This window comes from Vigna umbellata, chromosome 4, assembly GCF_029865625.1.
Source record: "Vigna umbellata cultivar VRB3 chromosome 4, Vumbellata_1.0, whole genome shotgun sequence".
Classification (NCBI taxonomy): domain Eukaryota; kingdom Viridiplantae; phylum Streptophyta; class Magnoliopsida; order Fabales; family Fabaceae; genus Vigna; species Vigna umbellata.
Window position 1 is genome coordinate 1,829,071 of NC_142168.1, and position 12,724 is coordinate 1,841,794.

The 12,724-nt window shown below is 32.1% G+C and overlaps 2 protein-coding genes across 6 annotated transcripts in view; both read left to right on the forward strand.

Moving 5' to 3' along the window:
- The window catches only part of LOC148198949 (uncharacterized), a 39,189-nt gene that overhangs the window by 18,455 nt on the left and 8,010 nt on the right, over positions 1 to 12,724 (forward strand). The window lies entirely within an intron of this gene.
- Positions 42 to 4,938, forward strand: LOC148198952 (uncharacterized). 3 transcript variants are annotated; one of them, XM_088113748.1, is made up of 11 exons: positions 42 to 301; positions 398 to 444; positions 1,542 to 1,639; positions 2,386 to 2,475; positions 2,563 to 2,701; positions 2,892 to 3,110; positions 3,484 to 3,623; positions 3,723 to 3,920; positions 4,065 to 4,155; positions 4,248 to 4,414; positions 4,518 to 4,938. In XM_088113748.1, exons 2-10 carry the CDS (start codon positions 418 to 420, stop codon positions 4,353 to 4,355), a joined length of 1,110 nt encoding a protein of 369 aa, XP_087969874.1. In that variant the 5' UTR covers positions 42 to 301; positions 398 to 417; the 3' UTR covers positions 4,356 to 4,414; positions 4,518 to 4,938. The 3 variants fall into 3 exon arrangements, with proteins under 3 accessions (XP_087969874.1, XP_087969873.1, XP_087969872.1); XM_088113747.1 differs by lacking the exons at positions 42 to 301; positions 398 to 444 and having other exon boundaries at positions 467 to 1,639; positions 4,518 to 4,648; positions 4,747 to 4,938; XM_088113746.1 differs by lacking the exons at positions 42 to 301; positions 398 to 444 and having other exon boundaries at positions 467 to 1,639.

Genomic DNA, 12,724 nt, shown 5'->3' on the forward strand with positions numbered 1-12,724 from the left:
AGTGAATTGTTGTTGTGATTTCAGATACTTTACATCATATTTGAAATTGAATTGCTTATATTTTGTCAATGAACATGATGGTGAATTTTTAATGTCCTATTGGGATGTTTTTATTTGTAGACTAAGCCACAGCTATTGAATCACATGTTTCTTTTCTACCTTGGTTGCAGGGCTAAAAGACTTAAGAGTCTCAATTCTCAAAAAAGTTTGTAGGAGTTTATGTTTAATGTTAATTGTTCTTAATAGCATAATGCTGGCAAAAACCCTCATTCCATATGGGTCTTCTTTCAGTGGAGTAATGGTATTGTATTAATGATGAGACTCTTGTAAATTTATCTACTAATAACTATATGTTGCTAACATTCTTTTTAACATGATATCATTTTTTGTTTTCTAGGTTTCGGTGGAAATCTCTATATGGTGGCCATTTTTATCAAAGTTAGAGTAGGTTCCTCCTTTGAAACAATTTATAAGTAGGTTAATAACCTATTTTCAGTTTATGTACTCATATATGAGTTATGAAGACAACTTACACTTAAACTTACATCCAAAGTGCAACACTTTATTTTTAATTTATTTTCAATAATAGAAATAACTCGTTGCAAATGCTTGCATCATAAACACCTATAAGCACTTTGGTGGTGTTTGAATAAAATTCGCTCTTAAATATTTATAATGGAAGAAAGCTGCTAAAAATAATTGAGTTTCTCCAATAAAGTCTAGTTGCAAACTTCACTTGTTGACAATGTTAAATCAAAAGACTGATGTAAAAGCTAACAGCACAAGTTATAAGAGAAGTGTTTAGAAGTCCCACATTGCATACATCAAGTCTTTCAGTGCAACTTATATCTATGTGGAGCAACTTCTTTGGTTAATACGAATCTGTTTTAAGATGGAATATTACTTACTCTAGTAGGATTGCCCAGTTTAACATAGACATCCCTCTGAGGGGATGTGTGTTGTAAAGTTCCATTTTGTCTGCTACCGTGGTTAGTTGTCCTTAAATAAAACTTTTTAGGTTTCAAAACCAGCTAAATATTTTTTTTGAAAGTCTGATTCAAAGGAAGCAGTACTTTAAAAGAATGAGATGCTTTGACACACAAATTTTTTCCATTCATTTGACACTCTCCTTTACTTTTTACTCTTTTCTTTCTTAAATGTACAAAAATCCACTCTTTTATGACCATTTTATGCATGTAATGTGTGTCAAATGAATGTAAATGTGTGTCATCCTACCATTATTATAAATGAATTCACACATTTAGGAGAAGCCAATGGAACACCTAATGTGTTGTGTAAATGTGGTTTGGATTTGGAAATTTCTTTAATTTTGTTTACCAGATTTTCTTTCTTTAGCTTTATCAGCTAATACTGTTGGCATTACTTTCTTTTGAAGTAGCTAGTGTACTTCTGGGACATTGAAGTAGATAGAATGTGTTCATTACTTTCTTTTGTTTACTAGACTTTGTTCAGTTTGTTTCTTGATTTTGTGGTACATTTGGATGATAACACATTTGTTTTGTTGGTTTTCCACTGTGAAGTGCCGGCAAAAAAAGGAGAATTTTGCTGCAACCTGCAAGAATATAAAGAAATGGAAGAATTGTCCGATTAAGTACTGCCACAAGTGCCTCTTGACTAGGTCAGTTCAGCATTATAAATCTCGGGTTTTTTTATTTATTTTAGATGTTTGTATTTTTCATAGAAGTGTGATATGCTCAGCACTGCCGTTGAGGAAGAAATCTGAACTAGGTTACTGCTATATTCCTTCCTATCATATGCAGCATAGCAAAGATATATATGAAGCTATGGGAACAGTACAAGGGCATAGAGGAGCTCAAGGCCTTGTTTTTGGCCATTTTTATGGGAAAGCGTTTTTTAATTTGCAACACCATCATCCACAGATCCATTGTTTTGCAAGAGTATACAAAGAAATCACAAAAATATCTTTTCTTGTACCAGGTCACCGGTATCCCTCATGAGATACTATATCTTGTGAGAACAGGGTAGGACCATGAATAACACAGTTGTTGTCTATAGTGGTTCTGCGTAGCATGAGTAAGATTGTTTATTATGCTCGATACCTGTGACCTTGTACAGATAAAAGACAAAACATTTTGGTGTGTTTTGTGTGTTTCAGCTATAGTTGCAAAGCAATGGAATTTTTGGACACGTCCAATGCAAGGAAGAACTTAAAATTTTCTAAGAACTATGACTAATATTGTTTTTATAAATGTGAAATGTTCCAAATGTGGGGTACAAACATGCTATACATTTAGAAGGAATTAGGCTCTGATTGTCACCTGAGATATCCTTGGTACAAAATGAAAAAATCGGAGAGTATAACAATATGTTTTCTCCAATGACGATTTTCCTGTGGTGAATTAGGTATTATGGGGAGAATGCTGAAGAGGTTGCGCAGTTGGCTAATTGGACATGTCCGAAGTGTCGAGGCATTTGCAACTGTAGTCTTTGCCAGTGGGTTTCTTTTTGATTTTATCTATTTGCTTTTTGAGTTGGTAGTGTATCCATGAGTTCATTCTGATAACGGAGTTATGTTTGTAGAAAACGACGAGGTGAACAGCCTACTGGTCCCCTATATCGTAGTGCCAAGGAATCTGGCTTTAAGTCAGTTGCAGAAATGCTTGCAATGAAGAAGAATTTAGAAACATCAAATCCATTAAATGAGGGTAATCTGAAAATGGTATGCTATTTTTCTACCTGTCCCCTTTGCTAAATCTCTTGTGGTTGACAGATTTGGTTGAGAAGGATCTCTTGTTTAACTGTGCAAATTCATGATAAGTTACTGATGATATGAGTTAATGTGTTTATATTTCAATTTATGATAAACTTTTCATGAGATGGTTCGTGTTCTTTTTTGTTATTTCTTGCAGGAGCCTGAAGTATTTCTCTCACGGGAACTTGGAAATGAACATTTTTCAGATGCAAATGTCACTCAAGTTTGCACCAAAGATGATAGTGGTGAGAATTTTGGAATGAACTTAGAGAGAGAAACAATTGCAGAGGAAATTCTTTTGCCACCTGGCATGGAGTTAAAAAAAATATTTGGGAACGCATTGCAAATTTTAGAGTTTTGCAGGGTGTTTGGAAAGGTATGGTTTCATGTTAACCAATTTTCCTGTAGTTTTTTCTAATTAATTGCATTTAATAGTTCACTGATTGAATAACCACAATCGGCAAATTCCTTTAATGCTATAGAGGGATGTTACCAAATTGGAACTAATTATTTCTATCAATATCATGCAACTTGAAAGTCAAATTTTAGATGATTTTGCAGTTGGTCATTTAATTGAACGTTTTGACCATGAATGATATTCCCTTCTGTTACGTTAAATTATATACCGTAGAAAAAGTGGTATTATCGTTCAAGCTTAATTCTTGCTTTATAGTTATGGTGTTGCAACTATTCATAATATATTAATCAAGTGTTTCTTCACTGTTATTCCTGTGTGTAATTTTAATCAGGCTCTTGATCTCAAGGAAGGAGAAGCTGAAGCCATTTTTAAAGAATTGATCAATGAAGAAATTATGGAAGAACATAACTCCTCACTGATTCAGTTTCACATTAGATTGTTGGGATTGATTGTAAGCAATTCGAAAAAAGAGTGAGTTATCCCTTACAACTCTTGTTTGAAGTTTTCTCAGTGATTAAATTTTTTTGAGATGCTTGAATTAAAGTTTCCATATGGATTATTTTGGTGTAGGTCTCCATCCTTCTCAACCAAGAATGAAACTAATTCATGGTTGAAACATTTAGAGGATTTGATTATGCAATCATATCACCTTCTAAATGATTTCCCTTTGGATTGGTTTCAAGAAGGCATCAGTGGATACTATAAATTGGATTTGTCTAAAAAGTTTAAACTGATGACTCTTCTTTGTGACGAAGTTTTGAATACTCAGTAAGTACTGTTAAAAAATATTTCTTTTTTTGTATTCTTCTTTTGTTTTATTCTTTCACCACTTTATCTTTCTTTGTTCTTTTTTCTTACTTTTGTTGTCTTAATATCAATTAAAGTGGTGGGAAACTTGCTTAATATGTCCAGAAAACTAAGGAGTTATATTCAAAACGAAAATTCAAGGCATGCAAAAGTAGTGAAAGAAACAAAACTTAAGATTGCTGCAGCTAAGGAAAAGGTAATAGAAAACAAGGTCTTATGATGCTCTTTGTATATGGATTATCCTTGCTGTTACAGTTCATAATAATTCTGTGTGTATGATATGTACAGATAAAGTGTCTTGCACAAAAGTTGCAGAATGAGAATGCCAAAGTGTCCTCCGTTCCAGGGGAGGAGCATGATGCTCATATAAAGATATCATATAAAGATAAGAACTGAGGTTGACGAAGCACACATTGAGATGTTAAGGTTAAAGATATTAATTATATATCTTCAAAGTGAGTTCTTTTCTTAAATTTTGAATGTCTTATTCGGATGTTTATATTTGTAGACTAAGCCACAGCCATTGAATCACATGTTTCTTTTCTACCTTGGTTGCAGGGCTAAAAGACTTAAGAGTCTCAATTCTCAAAAAAGTTTGTAGGAGTTTATGTTTAATGTTAATTGTTCTTAATAGCATAATGCTGGCAAAAACCCTCATTCCATATGGGTCTTCTTTCAGTGGAGTAATGGTATTGTATTAATTATGAGACTCTTGTAAATTTATCTACTAATAATAATATTTTGTTAAGATTCTTTTTTACATGATATCATTTTTTTATTTTTGTAGGTTTCGGTGGAAATCTCCTTTGTTTTTGGACTCAAGGGACCTTCGTTATTGTAATCATTGTATATAACTTTTTTGTATTTTACTTTAGTGGTATACGAAATGAAATTATTTTTTTTTTGTAATTTAATTACTATTTATAGTTGTATTTTTATTTATTTAACTAGTTAGATGTACAATAATATATTCATTGAAAAGTGATCATGTATTCTTAATATTTTTAATAGTTACAATAAGAAGAAGTCTAAATTTTTTCTCTTGATCAAATGTTAGCAATATACGACTTAGTGTTACTATTTTCCATAATCATATAATCTATTATTTTCCATAATCATGTAATCTATTATTAGAGATACGTGGGATTATTTGTAGAAGTTGTTCCTAATAAATAGTTTATTAGGTCAATGTGTATGAATTATCTATAAATATCAAAGGTTAGTTGAATATCAATAATAATGTTATTAGCTTTAATTTGTTTTGTTCTTATTATATATATAATATATATATAATATATATATATATATATATATATTATCATTTTATATTTTTTATTTTTCTTGACTGTTCTACGTATCATCGCAAATCATTAAAAGAAATTAATAGATACACTAATGTTCATTAGGTAAAAAACCAAAAATAAAATATTTATTTTATAAGTTACCGTCGAAAAAATATTAATGGAACTAAAAAGGTAAATGATATATATCAAGAACATAAAGGTTATGTAAATCTATCTTTTAACTAAAGTTGTTACTGAAAAAGTAAAGTAGTTGATACGGCCTTTAAAAGTTTATAATATAATGTGGTTTCTAAAAACAGATATTGAATGATAAATGTAATATTTCATTTTAATCATATATATTTATTAAAAGAGACATTCACTAAAAAATGAATGAAAGAAGAAATAACTCAAATATATATATATATATATATATATATATATATATATATATATATATATATATATATATATATATATATATATATATATATATATATATATATATATATATATATATATATATAAAGTCTTATATTATTAAGAGTAATATAATACTGAGTAAAAAATATAATATTGATTTTCAAATAATTTATTTCAAAATTTGAGCATCACTCTCCCCTAGTACTAAATTCATATGATCATCCTAATCTCCTAACATCATTAAAATATCATTGTAAGTAAGAAAAACAACAAACAAATATACGTGTATGAAAGAAAAAAAAGATTCACTCTAAAGCAAGTCTCTCTTTCATGAAAAAAATAATATACCTTTTTTATGATTTTTATTTAAATAAGTGAGTTCAAATATAAGCAAATTTAATAAAATAGATCTCTTCTGTTAGAAATTTATCATATACTTCAATTTTTAATATATTTATAGCCTTATAAACTTCCGGGAGATAAAAATTTTGTTTAGTGCTCTACCTAATAATTATTTGTATTTTATCTAGTGTCATTTTTTAATCAATATTTGAAATATATTTAAATTTATCAGTAACTTATTCGTTTGTTATAGAAGGAAAACGTTATTTTGACAACAGATTTTTGACAACAATTTGACAACAACAGGTGTCTCAGTGTCATTGGTTGTTTTTATTAAATTTTGTTTAAAGATTCATTTTGTTTTGGAGGACATTTTTGGAATAATTTTCAGAAACTTTTTGGCGCTTTTCAATTTATGAAACCTGACCCTGCGAAAGTCTCTTTCCTCCTTTTCGAAACTCTCTTTCCCCCTTTTCGAAACTCTCTCTCCCCCTTTTTGAAACTTTCTCTCCCCCTTCACCGAAAGATCCTTCAAAAATCTATCTCCGTCATTGAAGTTCCTTCCTTTGAAACTCTCTCCGTCATTAAAGTGGTGTCTCTGTCCACCGTTGTTCATCCGTCGCTTGGGTCCACCAGTGTCTTTGGAGGAAGTCGTCTCTCTCTCTCTCTCTCTACGCCATTGAAGTGCTTTTTGTGTGCCATTTCTTCAAAGCTCTCGTTTTTCCGCTGGCACTGTTGTTCCTTCGTCGCTTAGGTGCATTGTTCCTTCCTCTTTGGTTAGCGAGTGGTTTTGTTGGCATCATTTCTCCAAAGGTATTGTTTTTTCGTAGACTACTGTGTTTCGTTAATGTATTTGCACACTCCTGTGGTTTCTTGGTTTGACCGTGATTTTTTCATTTGGAAGCACTGTGTATCGCGCATTGGATATGTTTACCAATTTTCCCATATTTTTGTGGTTTGACCGTGGTTTAGAAAGTGGTTTTTCTCCCAAGGTTTTGGGTTTCCGCACAAGCCGTCGAGGTTGATATCACCAATACTTGAATAGTTGAATTTGTATATTGGAATGTATTGAAATGTTTCTTTTGCCCTTGTTCATTTGTTATTGTAGGTTATTATTTGACTGAAGTCATTAGTTCAGTTCAAACCGAAATGGAATCATCTAATAGCAATGTAAGTAGAGTTTGAACATTTTTGTTGTGTTTTTTGTTTTGGAGCACTGATTTGAATGTTATGAATTTGGACTGTTTTATAGTGGCGCCTTCGAGCTTGGATGTACACCACCTACATTGCCAATATCAATTCCTTACTACAAGTCAAACATAAGACGCGCATTGGAAAAACTCCATTTAAGTGTTGTTTAGACATTGTAGATCCTTTAGAGGTCAATTTAAAATTGTTGAAAGAGATGGTATGTCAGTTAAGTCATCAAATAAATACAAGATCTCCGCACGTTCGTGGGTGATAGATTTAACAGAATTGAAAATCGTGTTGGAGTCGTAGAACAAGAACTTGTTGACTTCCGCAATCAATTTGATCGACAACCACCTTCTTAGATTACATTTCATTGTAAATTGTTATGTACCTTTTAATTTCACAACTTGTTGTTTGGTGAACTCTTATTACGTTTTTCTATTAATGTATGTGCTTTTTAATATTGTTATAATTTTTCATTACTCAATACTTTTCATTATTCCTTTTTTATTTGTTTAATATTTAAGTATTCCAACTTGAAGTATTTCAATAATGATCCATCCAAAAAAACTTCAACAGACAGTCATAACGAATCCAAAATACCCCTGGGGAGTGCTTCAGCCATGTCTGGGTAGCACTCCTCAACTTTTGGTACAAAAGGGGATTTTTCCACGGGTAATCGATTACAGGGTCCTTCTAATCGATTACAAGTGCATCATTCCTGTTTGAAGGGTGCATGACCTCACCTCTCAACCTAGAAACACCTTTACTTGGTCTTCCATCCACATAGGATTGACCAAACTTGAAATTTCTTGTTGTGGACACCTTCAACCATCACCAACAGGGGTGATCAATCCACAAAACCTTCAAAACACAATCGTCAGGACTGTTGGGGAGTGCTTCAGCCATGTCTGCGTAGCACTCCTCAACTTTTGGTACAAAAAGGTATTTTTCGACTAGTAATCGATTCCAGGGTCCTTGTAATCGATTACAAGTGCATCATTCCTATGTCAATGGTGAAGAACGTCACTTCTCAACCTATAAACAGCCTTCGTGGGTCTTCCATCCACATAGGACTCACCAAACTTGAAATTTCTTGTTATGGACACCTTAAACCATGGCCAACACGGGGGATCAATCCATAAAAACTTGAAAACACAATCGTCAGGACTGCTGGGGAGTGCTTCAGCCATGTCTGGGTAGCACTCTTTAACTTTTGGTACAAAAGGGGATTTTTCCACTGGTAATCGATTACAGGGTCCCTGTAATCGATTACAAGTGCATCATTCCTTTGTCAATGGTGCAGAACCTTACCTCTCAACCTATAAACACCCTTCGTGGGTCTTCCATCTACATAGGACTCACCAAAGTTGAAATTGCTTGTTGTGGACGCCTTAAACCATGACCAACAGGGGGATCAATCCACAAAACCTTGAAAACACAGTCGTCAGGACTGTTGGGGAGTGCTTCGGCCATGTCTGGGTAACACTCCTCAACTTTTGGTACACAAGGGGATTTTTCCATTGGTAATCGATTATAGGGTCCCTGTAATCGATTACAAGTGCATCATCCTGTGTCAATGGTGCAGGACTTCACCTTTCAACCTATAAACACCCTTAGTGGGTCTTCCATCGACATAGGACTCACCAAACTTGAAATTTCTTATTGTGGATACCTTAAACCATGGTCAACAGGGGGAACAACCACAAAACCTTGAAAACACAGTCGTTATGACTGTTAAGGAGTGCTTCAGCCATGTCTGGGTAGCACTCCTCAACTTTTGGTACGAAAGGGGATTTTTCCACTAGTAATCGATTACCAACTCCCTGTAATCGATTACAACAACATCAATCCTGTGTCAATGATGACGAACAAACAATGATCATGCACCTTACCTCAGTTGGAGAAAACAACCTAAATGGACATTTTTTTTGAAGAAATCAATGACCTAACCTCATTATTGGTGCAGGGAGCACACCCAATAACATTTAACTCACTCACCCATCTCAAAAAATGAAAAATTCAACAAAAATAGAGAATGGGGAGTAGTTTTCATCTAGCTAGGGAGTACAGTTGAAGTTTCTGTACAAAATACCCATTTTCCTTTGGTAATCGATTACAGGGGTCTTGTAATCGATTACCAGAGGAAAAAGGGTAATTTGTACAGAAACTTCAACTGTACTCCCGAGCTAGATGAACACTGCTCCCCAACTCTATTTTTCTGACCTTTTCTACTTGTTTTGTTCTTAAATTTCTCCACTAAACTTCAAATGACTTGATTCTTGTTTTGTTGGAATCTAGACTCAAAGAGCTTTCAAACAAAACAAGAATCAACTCATTTGGAGTTCGGTGGAGAAAGTTTTGAGGAAAACAACCAGCAAAAGTCAGAGGTGGTAGAAATATATAAAACGTTAACTTTAAGGAATTAACTGCACCTACTCAGATGTCCAAAAATTATAAATTAGTAGTCATTGGAAATATTTTTGAGTCTAGTATCTAATAAAAAAAGAATCACATCATTTGGAGGTCTGTGGAAAAAGTTATGATTAAAATTGTCAACAAAGGTCAAAGTTGACAGCATGTTATCTTATACGTATATCTTTCCCTCTTATTGACAGATGTATTATTTATTGAAAACGCCTTTTAAAATATTTGCATTGTAACAACATTAGATGACATATTTCTTAATTAATAAAACGAAAAAATTTTCCTATGAGACTCCGAGAAGGAGTGTTACAACAATGGTCATGCACCTCACCTCACCTGAAGTTGAATGAATAAAAAAGGGAAAATTCAAAAATTAGAGAAGAGGATGGAGTGGTTGTGTCTTCTATGTTGTATGAAAATTGAAAGGGTTGATAATGGAGTTTAAAAATAGAGAAGTTGTGATGATTGTTTCTAGGTGATTGATGAGAAAAGATATCAATGACAATAGAAGTAGGAAATCTTGAAGTTGAGACATGAAGGAAGAATAATAATACTTTTATAATTTAATTAAAGAAATGAGTATGTTGCAGACTCATGTAATCAAACGTGGAACAAAATTTGTCATAAAGCATAAAAATTAATGTTGTTTGAAATTAGGGACCAAAACCATTGTTTTTCAAAGTAAAGGAACAAAACAATATCAAAATTTTTAGCACGAACTATTTATAACTTTTTGGCTTAATACCTATTTTTGTCCCTATATTTGTTAGTTTTGTTCAAAATGGTCCTCACTTTTTTGAGATATCTAAAGTAGTTCATTCTTTTGTAAAAATTGTTCAATTTTGTCCTTTTTACTAACGATGTTTATATCGATAATGGCGTAATGCCCACCTTAGCCAATATTCAATGAAATGTTCAGTTTTAAAATACGTGGTAATATCAACCCAAGTGTTGTGACAATGTTAAAATTGAAATGGTTTTTCTAAAAGGAAATTACAATTAGTTTCAAAGGGATTTGCGATTATGGTTAAATTGGGGTTGAGGAAACTAGTGAAATTGGTGTTCAATTTGGGTTAGTGGTTCATTGAAATTACAATTGGAAGAGCTTAAGTCAGGTAAGTGTTCGTAACAATAATGACTAAAGACTACCAAATAACTCAAATTAAATTAAATGTATGCGCATTAAAAAAATAAAGATAAAAAAAATATAAAAAAATAAGAATCAAAATATTCAAAATACTAACCGTACTCCCCGGCAATGGCGCCAAATTTGATAAGTTGTGGTTGAAGCTATCAAATTAATACTACTTTTCAAGGCAACTTTAGTATTGCCAAGTAGTATTCAAGAAAGTATATAGGGTTAAAGTAACCCTGAGTCGTCTCCCAACGAATACGAAATTGCCTTTTAATATTTGAATCTTATGAATGCAATGCAATGTTCAAGAATAAAAATGATGTTTGGAGAAGGTTTAAAGAACAAATAAGAAACTTAAAAACGATTATAATGAAATAGGCTAATTTCACTGCTTTTCCAAGATAGATTCATCATCAGTTATTCACAGATAATTGTTCAATCGATTATTATTTAAGTTTCAAATTAATTAAAGTACATTCTTAATTAATTTGAGGGCGATCATGCACTTAACCAAAGTAAATTCTCAATCAAATGCAAAACCTTTCTACATTATTCACAATGAATTCAACCAAAGTACATTCTCAATCAAATCCTATCGTGTTTAATCATGTATATTCTTAAATCGCCTAACCAAATTAAAAACTAATCAATCAAAGTAAATTCTCAATTGATTATAGTTGAAATTATCACTACCAATCAAAGTACATTCTCAATTGATAGTAAAAACCATTTAATCATATGAAAGTTCCTAAATTAAATCAAAGTAGATTCTCAATTAAACCTAGAAACCCTATAACTCATATAATCAACATGCATGTAGATTCAAACACATTATGATGAAAAAATCTTTGCTTTTAATTTGATAGAGAGATGAAAGACATAGAAAGAGAACAACTTAAATCAATAATCAAAATAAACAATTGCATTAACTCAATCTAACCTTATAATGGAATTACATCATAATAGTCGTAGATGCTTACCTCTCCATGAATTGAGTTGAATACAAGATGAAATAAGAGAGAGAAGCGGTGAATGAATGAATGAAGTCAAGTTTGTCTGTTTGGCCCATTTGTATATTATTTTCCAAATAAAATCTTATTTTAGGCCTTGAATTGCCATTTGGACCAATAAAACTTATATTCTCAGCTGCACAAATAAACGTAAGAATTTCCAAGACTAATTTATGCAACTAAAAATCACCTTTTAAGTCCCTTTTTATTTCCAAACCCAACAATTCCAATCATCACAAATTCACTTAAAATCAACCATTTAAGCACAATTATCCCATCAAAAATTTGAATTTTAAAGCATAAATCTGGACATAAATATGCTCATCAAAGGGCACTCAAGTTTGTGAAAAATTATAAACGTAGGGTAAGGGTCAGATGCATGGGTGGCCAACGTAGGTGTACATGAATAACTTATTGTGCCTTTTTGTCTTCACGTAAAACTTGGCAATTAAGGAAAATTGTTGATACTCATACTTGTAGGAGATAATTTAACATTAAAATGATGAATAATAAATGGTTGAGTGAGAAATTGGATAGGTCTTTACAAGAAAATCCTAATTTAAGGGTGAATCAAATAGGTTCAAAAGCATTGAGAAAATGGAATACCAATGTTGCAATTTCTAAAGCACGTAGGATAAAGTTAATGCCATCAAGTCAACTTGAGGTGATTTTAAAGAACAGTTTAGAAGGATTTATGACTATGCATATAGGTTGTTGAGGTGTAACCCATGATCAACAGTTAAGGTTAAAGTACACACTGATAATGGTGACCTAATGTTCCAGAGATTTTATGTTTGTCTGAATCCATACTACAATTAACTCAACCAATGAAAAGGGAAAATTAGATAGTAGGATAAAAGTTGTTTAGTAGTAATTTCATGTACTTTGATTGGGAAAATTATTAGGAAAATTTTGATGTAATTTCATTTTGTACTTTGATTATGTACTTTAATT